This window comes from Micropterus dolomieu, linkage group LG22 (assembly GCF_021292245.1).
Source record: "Micropterus dolomieu isolate WLL.071019.BEF.003 ecotype Adirondacks linkage group LG22, ASM2129224v1, whole genome shotgun sequence".
Taxonomy (NCBI): Eukaryota; Metazoa; Chordata; class Actinopteri; order Centrarchiformes; family Centrarchidae; genus Micropterus; species Micropterus dolomieu.
This window is the reverse complement of record NC_060171.1, coordinates 33,395,294-33,408,914: the sequence shown is the minus strand read 5'-3', so window position 1 is coordinate 33,408,914 and position 13,621 is coordinate 33,395,294. Positions and strand designations below refer to the sequence as shown.

Sequence of the window (13,621 nt, the reverse complement as noted above, 5' to 3'; positions counted from 1 at the left end):
TTAATTAATTTGTAAGTCAACCAATCCTTTAAGATTGCACTGAACCTCTGAAACACTTAAGGTTTTACATTTTACTGTATGTGTTGGATTTTTCATCATTTTGAATGATGCTACAGAATTAACTAATTATTAGAATTAATTAATTATTAGTAAATCTGAACAGCCACTCAGAGTGGAGGATAAATTTGCCTGTGCCCGTGTGTCTCACAGAGCTGTATGTAATAATATAAATATCCGTCTGTCTCTCTAACATGGACCTGGCCAGGTGGGGTGAGAGGGGGGGGGGCCGTGAGGTAATTTCATGAATGAAAGGACAGAATTGTTCCTCCGTTTCGACTGGTCCTGAGCACTAGCCAAACCCTCGCTGGCCTTTAATTAGAGCTATTAACCCAGAGAGAGGGAAGAAGGGAGCCCCAGAGGGGCTGGTGGAAGGAGGGGTGAGGGGAGAGGAAGGAGAGTGGAAGAGGAGGGAGAGGAGAACAGACCGGCAGGTAGTGTTCAACTGTAAGTCGAATGCCCATCAAATCTAAGCCAAGTACTCTTTGACAAAGTAGTATTCAGTGCGGTATGTGCTTGCATAGTTATAATAAGGTAGACGTAGAAGCAGTAGAATTCTACTAGAGGTAGTAATGATGGTAATGATAGTGGTAGTACTGGTATTAGTAGCGGTGATACCATTCCTTATATGTAGCAGCAGTAGTAGAACAGTAATGGTTATAACAGCAGCAATAGAAGTATTAATAGGTTTAGTAGTACTATAGTAGCAGGAGTAATAGTAGTAGTAATAGCAGCAACAATAGTAGTAGTAAATCTAGTAGTAATCTTAGTAACGGTACTAATAGTATCAGCAATAGTAGTAGCTTTAGTGCTAATTACAGCAGGGATAGTAGTAGTCATAAAAGCCACAGCCATAACACTGGTGGTGTTATTATTATTATTATTATTAATAGTAGTTTTACCAGTAGTACTACTAATTGCAGCATGAGTTGAGAAGTACTTGTAGTAGTAGTAGCTGTAAACCAGTGCTACACTGGGCAGGCAGTGTGTCTATGATGTCAGTGACTGTTGCTGGTGTCTTTTCAGCTGACGGTGGCTGATGAAAGGTTTTACAGAAAAAGCAGGAAATGGCACTAATGAGGAGTTGCAAGCTCTCTGTGTCACAGCCTTCAGTAAGAGTCCAGAGGTCCCACGCTGTGTCTCACCTGACATGCCTGTGGTTATACTGCCCCTTTCTGCTCAAGTTCAATTCAAGCACAGTTTACCCACTTGCAAATGATATCTCTCTCTCCCTTGTGTTTTCTCCCTCTCCCTCCTCTGTAACATTTTGTCCTCCTTCTCATTTCCCCCATCGTCGTTCCACAAATGCCTCAACCTGTGGCCGAACCCGTCTCATCTTGCTTTCTGATTCTCACCTTGACCTACTACCTCACATCCTCCTCCACCTCCAGATGCCCTCTCGCTGCAGGAATGCGCTGAACATCGTGGTCACCACCCTTTTTGCTGCGGTGGTCCTCTTCACCATCCTGCTGGCCTATGTCACAGGTTAATTTGTGAATTTCGATATTATGCACAGAGAAGCACGTACATGAGAATCCAAACAAGTGATGGTCATGTTTGTTTTGAACTGTTTCTTTGTTGTGAAGGCTACCAGTTCATCCACACTGAGCAGCACCACCTCTCCTTTGGCCTCTATGGTGCCTTCCTCTCCCTCCACCTCTTCCTCCAGAGCCTTTTTGCCTTCCTGGAACATCGGCGGATGAGGAGCCCCGCCCGGCCTCAGCACCTCCGACGCTCCGTGGCCCTCTGCATCGCTGCCTACCAGGAGGACCCAGACTACCTGAGGAAGTGCCTGCGCAGTGTCCGCCGAATCTCCTTCCCTGGCCTGAAGGTGGTGCTGGTTGTGGATGGGAACCGGCCCGAGGACCGCTACATGATGGACATTTTCCAGGAGGTGATGGGCGGGGCTGACCAGGCTGGCAGTATGGTGTGGAAGGGGAACTACCACAGTGATGGAAGTGGAGGAGTAGGTGTCAGAGGTGGAGGGAGGAGCACGGTGCACATGGAGGAGGCAGCAAGAGTGGCTCGACTGGTCAGCGGCTGCCGCTTCTCCTGCATCATGCAGGAGTGGGGAGGGAAAAGAGAGGTGATGTACACTGCCTTTAAAGCACTGGGGGACAGTGTGGATTATGTGCAGGTAAGACCCACAAACACAGATAGTATGTGAGTACTTCTGCGTTAAAAGAATACAGAAAAGGATTAGGACCATGTGAAAAATGTAATTTAAGTGTAAGAGTTGATGTTAAGACCTACACTGCTAGTCACTTGTATAATGTATTGTGTGGTTCTGGAGGAGCTTTGTCAAGTCTGAGAAAATAACCTTTACTCTACCGCTAACTTCATATTATTCCTTTGTTAACATCTTTTCAGGTAATTTGTAATCTGTCCTAGACCTTTTCATGTCTGAAAGACATTTTTCCAAAACATCAATACCCATCATAATCAGAGGCTGGCGGTCGTTCTCTCACCAAATGCATGTTGTGAGTTTGCAAGTGTTCTAGCAAGTCGAATCGCTTGTTGATGGATTCTAATCTTTACAGATTTTCTCCCACATAGGTAGCAGTTCCTACTCTGTTGTCAGTCATGTTAGAGACTTGACATACATAAGCAGAAGGCACTGAAACTACAACACCGCAAGCTTTGATTGCCAATTTTTATCAAAGGTGGAATTAAAATGTTAAATTGTTTTGGATACATCCTCAATGTATGTTGTACAAACTTTCATCCATCCAGTAGTTGCCAAAGTGACAGGCCGACACTAATCCCTTAAGCTACGCCGCTAGCATGGCTAAAAACAGGCAACATTCAAAGTCTAAGATGTGAGTAAAAACACTGTAAATTGTACTTGACAAATAAAGACATTTCCTGATTCAAGTCAGCACCCAAATGATTTCTCATGGCTCCAATCTTCTTCCATAAAGGTGACAAAATCAAACAAACACCGTCAGAGTGAAGAAACACCCACTGTTGGCCCATTATGTAGTATTGTCCATCCGTCCCTTATTGTTGTTCTGTTTAGTTACTGTAGTGACTTCTGAGTATTTTCAATCTCCCAGAATATTTCCTTATATTGAGAGGTGTTTGCCAGCTGGCCCCACACTAAAACATTTCCAACAAATATGTATCACACTGTGAACATGGTGGTGAATGTGTGTAGAAGTAGCTAAAAAGAATGATATTATACAAAGCCATCCATGGAGGCCTATTTATATTCATCTGCACGCTCCAACCAGATATAATTGAAGTCAGCTGTATTGCGGATTTGATATCTGCACTGCTTCTCTGCGGGCGCATACTGATGTCAGTATTCCTCTGAATAAAATTGATTTAAAACAGGAAACTGAACATTGTATTCATAAGGTAAATGTGCATTTGTAAGTCAGTATTCGTAAGAGCCAGTGACATTCAAATTGGTTAGACTAGTGCCTAATGTACTTTAAGGTACAGGGTATAAGGTAAATGTTAAATCCCCTCGCTACGTTAAGTCTCCATAGACAAGCATAACCTTAAACCACATTTTAAGACTGGTTCTAATCCTAAATTTAAACAATACAGGCAATATACATTTTAAAACTACAATGTAAACATCTGTGTCTCACCCAAAAGCCACCCAAGTCAAGTGAAAATAAACATTTACTTACTTGCATTCCAAACTGATGGACCTATGTTTGACAACCAACTCACTCTTCATAGCCAGCTGTTGCACGCCCAGTGTGTCTTGCTGTGGGTCAAATCTGGGCAGTTACAATGAAGCAGCTACGATCTGTCAGCAGGATCTCATTTTTCTTATGGATTTTAGCGTTAACACCACTCAGTGTTTCTGCACTACCTGCAGCCTTAATGGTTGTAATATCTTTGAGTATGAGTGTGACCCTCAGCATTGCTGTACCCTGTGTTTATTATATGCCTTTTCAGGTGTGTGACTCCGACACAGTTCTAGATCCAGCATGTACCATAGAAATGCTTAAGATTCTAGAGGAAGATCCGATGGTGGGAGGGGTCGGTGGAGACGTGCAGGTAAAATACAATACGTTAAAGTCATGACAAATACAATGAAGGCCCAAGACTAAACTGTTTTGATTAAAAGTTAAAGCTGGGGTATGCAACTTTCGAATTGCCGGCAAGGGACAGTTAGATTGTGAAAGTATCCAACTGAAAGAATCCCACCCCCTTCCTTCAGGAAAGCCACTCCCCCAAAACACATTTTCAAGTGCAATGAGTCGAGGCAGGTAGGCAGGCCAGCTTATTAACAGTCCTGTGACAGCCACAGATACTGAATTGTTTTTACCTTTGTGTCAGAGCATTAATTTATTGATTTCTGTCGGGAAGTAAAGAGAATTGCAAAAAAAATTAAAAAATGCTTCTGAAATAAAGTGCCTACCCCAGCTTTAATATACAAACTCTAGAGCCACCGAGGCAGGTGACTGAAAGCTCACTAAAACACGACAACTTGACCTTTTCTGAATAATATCTCTATCTGTCTTCCAGATCCTTAACAAGTACGATTCGTGGATCTCCTTCCTCAGCAGCGTGCGGTACTGGATGGCCTTCAACATTGAACGGGCCTGCCAGTCCTACTTTGGATGCGTTCAGTGTATCAGCGGCCCTCTGGGGATGTACAGGAACTCCTTGCTCCAGCGCTTCCTGGAGCCCTGGTACCATCAGACCTTTCTAGGCTCTAAGTGCAGCTTCGGTGACGACCGCCACCTCACCAATCGAGTGCTGAGCTTTGGCTACAGGACAAAGTTCACGGCGCGATCGCAGTGCCAGACTGAGACGCCGACCCAGTATCTGCGTTGGCTCAACCAGCAGACTCGATGGAGCAAGTCTTACTTCCGTGAGTGGCTCTACAACGCCCTGTGGTTCCACAAGCACAGCCTCTGGATGACTTATGAGTCTGTGGTCACTGGCTTCTTCCCCTTCTTCTTGGTTGCCACGGTCATCCATCTGTTCTACCGTGGAAGGCTGTGGAACATCCTGCTCTTCTTACTGACCGTCCAGCTGGTTGGGATGGTGAAGGCCACCTACGCCTGTTTCCTGCGTGGCAGCCTGGTCATGATCTTCATGTCACTCTACTCTCTGCTCTACATGTCCAGCTTGCTTCCTGCCAAAATATTTGCCTTGCTCACCATCAACAAGGCTGGATGGGGCACTTCAGGCCGCAGGAAGATCGTGGTTAACTTAATCGGTGCTGTGCCTGTCACAGTGTGGGCTATGGTACTGCTCGGAGGTGTGGTGTATACAATCTACTGTGAAACACAGGAGCCATTCAGTGAGACAGAGAAAGCTTTGTTGATAGCAGGGACGATACTCTACTCCTGCTACTGGATCATTCTGCTGGTGCTCTACCTGGCAATTGTAGCCAAACGGTGTAACAAGAGGGAAGAGCAATATCACTTGCCATATGCGGAGGCATAAACCTGTTACCAGAGGCACTGGTAGGACATTTGTGCTGGGTTTCACTGCAGCGTGATTCTAGCAGGGTCTCCGTTGACCTTGTGAACTGCTCGAGTGACCAGCTGTGAACCAGGAACACAAACACTTCTTCATCACTGGTGCTAAATAAGTGAATCTGAAATCTCAGCAGCAGGATTCTAATCCAGTTGGAGGAGACTCCAAGATGACTGGATCCATACAGCTCTCCCATTTATATCATGTTCAATGGTGCTTCACATTGAAAAACCAAACCAAACTGACCCAGTTTATAAAGTAATAGAAGAACATTAGGTAGTTTATAGGTTAGCTGTATAACTGTGATGAAAGGGTGCAGTACGGTGCTTTGACTGAATTTAAAGCACCAAACTGGAAAATAAGACTAAGACACATAAAGGTCTTGCTTGGTCTTCGTGTCCATTTAAATAAACATGAGATGGGATGAATTGTGATGGAACTATGATAAACAATAAATAAATAGCAAGACAATTGTCCCAAATGAGTCAGATCACCTCTATTTTAGATAAGAAGAGGGAATCTCATGTTGATTTAGACATTGGAGTGTACTTTAAAGGTGTTCAGACAAAAAGCAAAGTACAACAGTGGTGCCGTTGCATTGCACGAATAAAGGTAAATTTGTGAAGGTGGCGCAAATGTAGGTATAGGTTGAAAATGTGTCAACTTGAGTATAAAAATGTGTGCTTTTTAAAATCTATTTTAAATCTACTTTGTAAAAAAAACCATCCTTAATCTGAGATTAAAGTGGTAAATTAAGAGGTAAAACTCCCAAATGTACAAGAAAACACTTGACTATTCTCTGAGATTAAATACACAGGTTTACAAGAGAAAAACTTGGTAAATACTGTTTTAGAGATGTGTTAAAGGCAGGATATGCAGATGATAATAACAACAGCTGTCACATCTATCTTTCACCAACCAGTATTATGAAATACTTCCTTCTGTTCAAAGACCAAAAGCATACAAAATTGGGGAAGAACTGCAGACATTTTTAAATGACTAAGACGTGCTTTGTTGCAGCCTAACTGTCTAAAAGCCCTCTTCTCATAAGTCTGCATTGACTATTGTCTTGTTTGATTAATGACTGAAATAGAATATTAGAATATTACCCCCTTGCTCCGTAATTAATTTCATTCTACAATGGCCCTAATACGCCGTTGTAGAAAAGGGAGAGCGTCAGAGGTGAGACACAAACACACGCACTCCACTCCATACACAGTTTGTGCATGAGTTCCTAGCTAAGGACTGTACAGTTGGTACATCTACTCTGTCAACAATAAACACTGACTGCACAAACAGTCTGGCAAAATTCATGTAGAAATTGGGTTTGTGTTCTGTGTCAACACACCTTAAAGCATAGGACTTACAATTCTAACTTAATACAATACTCACATGCTATATGTGCACTGAAAGGTTGCTGAAATGCTTCCTCCTCTTCATACTGGCTAAATTGTAAACACTGGGGTACAAAATCCACAGTACTCGCTCTGTGTAAAAATGCATTCTAAAGTTCAGCCAGTTAACATGAACAGCGTTGGCTGTTCAAGTTTTACACATTACTCATTGAAAAAGCACATTACGTTACTTTACTAATTACTCAGCAGCAAAACTAATGTTTTACATTACTTTGGTGATTCAGCCCAGCTGCGTCAAACATGCCATGAAACAACTCTAAAGCCTTTACACCCATACGTAGAAATAGATACAATCCAATGTGGTTTGAGAAGCACCTTACAATTTGGAGAGGTTCACTGACCATCTGGCCGCTACCTTAGCCTCGATGACTGATGATAAAGTAATCACATTACATACTGCCTAACAGCAGATTGACCGTATTTCCCAGTACAAAATTCCCTCTTTTAAACTTTGTGAGCCACAGCTAAGGGATACTTCTGGGGATACTTTCTCCATCTCTTACAGATTAGTACATTATAAATGTATTGTTACACAGCCAGTATGAACAAAGGGAATGATTTCAGTGACTTAAAACTCCATCAATGTGCATATGAGCATGTGAGTACTGTATCGAGATAGACTTGAAACCAAGATACCATATTATGACAAAGACCTCTGTTGAAATGAGCCATTGTTCAGGAAATACAGAAAATGTGACAAGTTCTCCTGTCACACTACTTGCAATTAGATGTACTGGTGTGAATGTCTACAGAGACTGAGCTCAGCTTTAAGATACTCTCATAGATTTACATTACATTTATTCGTTTCGCTGACGCTTTTATCCAAATTGACTTAAAATTGCTATCTGTGTCAGAGGTCACACGCCTTCACGAGGGGTTAAGTGTCTTGCTCAGGGACACATTGGTGGATGTGCCAAATTAGGGGATTGAACCCAGGTCTCTCAGTGAAGAAAGTTTGCCTCCAGCAGCCTGATAAAATGAGACTCGGAACACAGTGATATAGTTTAATCAACTTTACTCTCATTCTCTGAGGTGGTACATCTTTTGTGCAACAGTGCAACCCCTAGGCCATGTCTCTCTGTATTACAGTGGTCAGTATGATCGATTCACAGAAATTCATGAACTAATAACTTCACAATGATTTATTAATATCTGTTCTCTAGTAACTCATTATTATAGTCCTCCATTAGGGATTGTTAGGGAAGTAATGATTACATGTTTTAACAAATGCGTTTTTGTTCCTGTGTAGTAAGTGGTATTTCCTAATTGCCTATGCCTCAAAGGTATAGAAAATGGCAATTATTCCCCACAAACTTTGATTTGTGACCAGAACAGTGATGAATGTACCTATTTCCAATGAGAAAACAGGCAAATGTGTGTCTTTTTGTTCACATAAAGTCAGAAAAAACAACATATTAATCCAAATTAACATGTATGTATACGCCGCCTTTGCCTCAGACAGCTTAGGGAAGACGTCTTGAAGGTACTTGAAGGCTGCCGACTCCTTATCTAGAGCTCTCTCATAAGGCCCAATGTGATGTGCAGTGGTGGCATCAGCGCCTTCCACTTGACGTTGTTCCTCCACACAGAGAACTCAGTCCGCGGTGGCATTTCCCGCCGGTAGTGGTGCACCTTGGTGTCTCTGCTGTCCCAAAGGCAAAGATAGCAGGGAAACTTGGTAAAAGCGTCTTGGAGATCCATCAGTAAAGCCATACTCATCATACTATTTGGAGTCCAGCAAGGTCTTGATGCTGCTGTAATCCTCTTTGAGGTGCACCGAGTGAGCCAGGGGAAGAGGCGCGTACTTGTTACCATTATGGAGCAGCACAGCTTTGAGGCTGGTGGACCCCGGAAGATGCTGCACATCAAATTGGGCCTTTTAAAACAATTTGTCAGAGCTCTAGATAAGGGGTCGGCAGCCTTCAGGTACCTTCAAGACTTCTTCCCTAAGCTATCTGAGGCAAAGATCAAAGCCGGTGTATATATACATGTTAATTTGGATTCATATGTTGTTGTTGTTTCTGACTTTATGTGAACAAAAAGACACACATTTGCCTGTTTTCTCATTGGAAATAGGTACATTCACAAAAGCAAACGTTGTGGGGAATAACTGCCATTATCTATACTTTTCAGGTGTAAGCAATTGGGAAATAACAAGGAACAGAAATTATGTTAGCGTGTTAATGATTTGTCAATAATCGTCAGTCCTGATTTATTCCTAACTCTTCTTTCTTCATTACCTGATCATTAGCTACTCCATCAAACTTGATAAGGAGTCACTCATTAACTAATTGTTCCTTATCTGTTTGTCCCATGATGGAAAGCGCGACCCTCCCATCAGCCGTGAACAGCACAGTCATCTTCTCCAGCAGTATTTTGTGGAGCAGCTATGATTTACCAGAACGGACAATCCAACATTTCCTGTGTGTTTTTGGTGTGGTTGAGTACTTTCAAATGAGTAACTAATTATTGTAGTGCATCGTGGTCCAATTCTGAGTTTACAGCTACCAGTGGGTTTTAAGTGTCATTCTGTGTTTCAGATATTTTTATATGGTTCTGGACACTATTCTCTTACCGTGTCCTTTACAACAGTGTGAAGACCAAAGACATTTCTTCTTAAGTGAGTGACTTGAGAGCTTTGCTTTCACTCTTCTTTTTTTTTCATGTTTTTAAATATATCCGATTCGGTTTCTAAAAAATATTTCATAAACTAAACACGTGGCGCATTTGTCAAGTGTGACACACAGCTGTCTTTTTGCTTTGCACAGTGGACATTTCCTCTTTGTGTTCATTATTTTGAGCGGGCTGTATAGGTTTAAACTTGAAACTTTAAAAACGGACACATCCATTGAAAGGTAAAATGTGTTTGGGCTCGGCTGGCCTTTCTGACTGTCAACCAGCAATTTAAGGGGCCTTGTTTCTCTGTGCATCACAGGATACTGGAACTTTCCTAAGACATTAAAAAAAGCTTCCTGTTTTGGACACAATCCTCCCATTCATACCAAACAGGGAATGTCTCCATTATTTAAATGACAGCACTGACATTTACCCCAAGCCATCTGTTTCAATATTCTGATCTTTTGTTCTAACTGTACTGTATGTTTATTTTTTTTTCAAGAATGAATTGGACTAGACATTAACATCAAAGGTCTAAAATACGAAGGCAAGGTAATCTGTACAAAAACAGGTGGTAGTGATCAACCTCTTTTTTTTTTTTTTTTTATAATCTCCCTTGTGTCAGTGAAAGTAAACAGGTAAATGTTTCAAGTTAAAATATTCAGTTTGTACATAAAAACCCCAAGTGGAAACACCGGAAATGAAAAATATTACAAATGTGGTTTTATGCCTGGCTGAGATGACGAAGTAACTGTAACACAGTAAGTGATTTTTCAAATATACCTTGATGTTGCAGTACCTGCTTCTGTTTGTTCTGCTGTACACAAAGAATTCATGTAATGCTGCCACTCTGGGGTGTAACAGAGCCACAGTTTTAGAAATGTGTTTAAAATCTAATCTACAACTGAATGGCATACCCAGTGTGTTGTTCATGCCATCAAGAGCTTTAATGTAATGAGCACTGCACTGCTAGGGGCTGCTGGATCTAGGTGGGCTTTAGACATTTAGTCTTATTTTCCACCAGCACCACTTTATAAATGCCCACATCCATGAGCGGGGACTTACTTGAACTGGATGAAGACTACTTTCTAGGACCTCTTGATGAAAAGCTTCATTATTTCACTGTATCCATCGTATTTCTTTCCAAGCCAGTACGTGATGTGGCAAGACTTTAAAAACATGTTGCCAGCGTGTGTGCGTGCGTGCGTGCGTGCGTGTCTGAATGCTGAGGAAAGGGGACTGGAGCTTCACAGCAGCTGAATAAATCGGTCCTTTCAGTCAGCATGAACAGGTTGGCTTTAACTTCTGGGAACACACCTGAACATGGGAACCGCCTTCATCACAAACACACACCCTCACAAACACACACACGCTGTAAATAAAATGCTGTATGGTAGAGGACTGAATCAAATATTTTGAATGTTTTACCAAACTAATCTCTCAGCTGTTCACCAGCTCTTACAGTCTTAGCTTTTTTTTACTTTTAATTACTGTGTGCAGCGCTGCTCTAAGCCCAGCTTTACTTTATCACAGCATCACTTTCAGATTGTGACCATACAGCCAGGTCTCAGTCACATTTTTTTTGCCAAAACGTTGACATTTATTCAGTGTGAATCCTGATAAAGTTAATCTGTCCACTTAAATTTTTTCAATTTAAACTGTATTTTCCAAACTGACAGTCACTGAAACCTCCTGAGGTCCGTCCCAATACCCACCCTTGCGGTATTTGCCAGAAGGCGAGTGCCTACTTCTTTAATATATTTCTGGCAACTGCCACAGTGCCCACAAGAAGACAGCAAGTGAATGAATGAACGCTTCTGTCTAATAAAAATGGAGGTTGTTTGGAAATGATTAATAACACTGATGCTGAATCCAGCAAGTGATAAACTTCTTTTCCCACATGGGACGCACTTGTCTAGCACCTGCTGTCGCCTGAACGCACACATACGCGCTCAAGACAGAAAATGTGGTTATTACACAGACCTTATATTCTGTCTCTATCTGAATAAAAGACAATATTCCATTCTTATTCCACTCGCCTTGTACCATTTACAAGATGAAAATAACAATTTTCTTATTGATTATTTTTCTTATACAACTGGCATGAATTCTTTTAATTTCTGAAAAATGAATTCTGGGAAATGCGAAAAGCTACCAGAAGCAGAAGTAAATGTAGTGGGTAAATAGAGCAGGTAAACCGCTATCAGAGGAAATCTCTTCATCACAGAGCATCTCCTGGAATCATAAAGTCATTATTAAACAGTCAGAGTCGACCGGGAAGACTTTTGTGTACAGTTTATCTGAATGCAATGGCCTAAGGTTATGAAGTGGATTTACAGTATTTGGGAAATGCACGCCTTCTGTCATGAGGTGCAATGTGGTGGAAATGTCCGTTCCAGTCGCAACAAATGATAAGGTTGCCTGTGTGTCCCTAGTTTGGATACTTATGGACTGAAGCTGAAATCTTTGTTTTCATAGAAAATACTTTAAATGATTTAGTATTGCATCCAGAAAGGGATTCTTGTCAGTGTGCAAAAACCTTTGAAACAACATTCAGACCATCATGGAGCTTTAAATATTATCTATAAATGTACTTCCGGGGAGCCTCATTAAAGTCTCTCGCTGGAATCAGTTCAGCGTCAGGTTAACAGGATTGATCAATTGTACAATAAATGTATAATCTAACTAGGTCATATTAGAATTGGATGACACCAACTGAAGTATAACTGTTAAAAAAAAATAAAATAAAAAAAAAGTCCAGCACAAGACAGATGGATCCGTCTGTGACCATAATGCAGTCACTCTACACCTTCTTGGGTACATTAGTGATGATGGGTTTAGGGCGCGTCTTAAAGATCAGCTTCCGTTTGATGAGGGCAGTCACAGAGTAAGAGGTGGAGGTGGGTCCTTGCTGGTTCGTTTCCATGGGTACCTGTCGGACATCGTCGTCGTCACGGTTGTCCAGGCTATCCTGCGCATGGCCTGAATGCTTGGTGAGGACAGCGAAGGGTTTCTCCAGTTTGACCTGCTTCCCATATAGAATATGATGTCCGACAATCAGCACGGGCACCCCCTGCAGGAGGGAGGAAGAAAACAGCAGAGACTGAGGGATGGGGGACAGGATCGGCAGAGGCATGAAGATATTCAAGACTCCCGGAACCCCCCTCCCCACGATAACCATTTATAACTAGAGCAACATCAGTAGAAAGTTTCTCAAAAGTGTCTTGATCGATCTTGAGGTTTTTCAACACATATTGATCTGTGAATTGTCATCATAGAAACAGATCATCAGATTGTGATGTTTATTGCAGCTTCAGCGTTATCGGCTGCCTTCCCTTTGACACACAATGTCTCGTGAGTGTTGATAGGCTATTTTTCGATACTTGTAACTAATCAGACATTAAGCAGACAGAGAGAGGCAGCTGGATCAGAGCCAAAGTAGCATTAGTATTTTAAAATTTATTTAACCCTAACAAAACTACAGATCGATCCGAACTGTGTGTTTTGTGATAAGTTGCATCACTATTGAAGTAGGGAGGGATAACTTTTGTGTGAAAATTATTCCGCAGAGGTAGGGAATATAAATCATCACTTGACTAACTGATAAATCACTTTGATCTATGAAAAGTCAGAAATAGTGAAAAAAATTACACTGCTCAAAAAAAATAAAGGGAACACTAAAATAACACATCCTAGATCTGAGTGAATGAAATAATCTCATTAAATACTCATTTCTTTACATAGCTGTGTTGATAACAAAATCACACAAATTATCAATGGAAATCAAATTTATCAACCCATGGAGGTCTGGATTTGGAGTCACACTCAAAATCAAAGTGGAAAACCACACTACAGGCCGATCCAACTTTGATGTAATGTCCTTAAAACAAGTCAAAATGAGGCTCAGTAGTGTGTGTGGCCTCCACGTGCCTGTATGACCTCCCTACAACGCCTGGGCATGCTCCTGATGAGGTGGCGGATGGTCTCCTGAGGGATCTCCTCCCAGACCTGGACTAAAGCATCCGCCAACTCCTGGACAGTCTGTGGTGCAACGTGGCGTTGGTGGATGGAGCGAGACATGA

The 13,621-nt window shown here is 41.8% G+C and overlaps 2 protein-coding genes across 2 annotated transcripts; one reads left to right on the top strand and one right to left on the bottom strand.

The window, feature by feature from the left end:
* Positions 1 to 1,448: 1,448 nt before the first annotated feature.
* has3 (hyaluronan synthase 3) lies at positions 1,449 to 6,252 on the top strand. Its single transcript, XM_046037997.1, has 4 exons — positions 1,449 to 1,542; positions 1,644 to 2,194; positions 3,973 to 4,074; positions 4,546 to 6,252. Exons 1-4 carry the CDS (start codon positions 1,449 to 1,451, stop codon positions 5,473 to 5,475), a joined length of 1,677 nt encoding a protein of 558 aa, XP_045893953.1. The 3' UTR covers positions 5,476 to 6,252.
* Positions 6,253 to 11,822: 5,570 nt separating this feature from the next.
* chtf8 (CTF8, chromosome transmission fidelity factor 8 homolog (S. cerevisiae)) lies at positions 11,823 to 12,675 on the bottom strand. The gene has a single exon (XM_046038282.1). The coding sequence runs from the start codon at positions 12,673 to 12,675 to the stop codon at positions 12,343 to 12,345; it is 333 nt and encodes a 110-aa protein (XP_045894238.1). The 3' UTR covers positions 11,823 to 12,342.
* Positions 12,676 to 13,621: the final 946 nt, after the last annotated feature.

Excerpts from the sequence above, each read along its gene's own strand:
- has3 (XM_046037997.1), top strand. The coding sequence starts at position 1,449 with ATGCCCTCTCGCTGCAGGAATGCGCTGAACATCGTGGTCACCACCCTT. Across the intron at positions 2,195-3,972 it reads ACAGTGTGGATTATGTGCAG|GTGTGTGACTCCGACACAGT; the intron begins GTAAGACCCACA and ends ATGCCTTTTCAG. Across the intron at positions 4,075-4,545 it reads GGGTCGGTGGAGACGTGCAG|ATCCTTAACAAGTACGATTC; the intron begins GTAAAATACAAT and ends TCTGTCTTCCAG.
- chtf8 (XM_046038282.1), bottom strand. The coding sequence starts at position 12,675 with ATGCCTCTGCCGATCCTGTCCCCCATCCCTCAGTCTCTGCTGTTTTCT.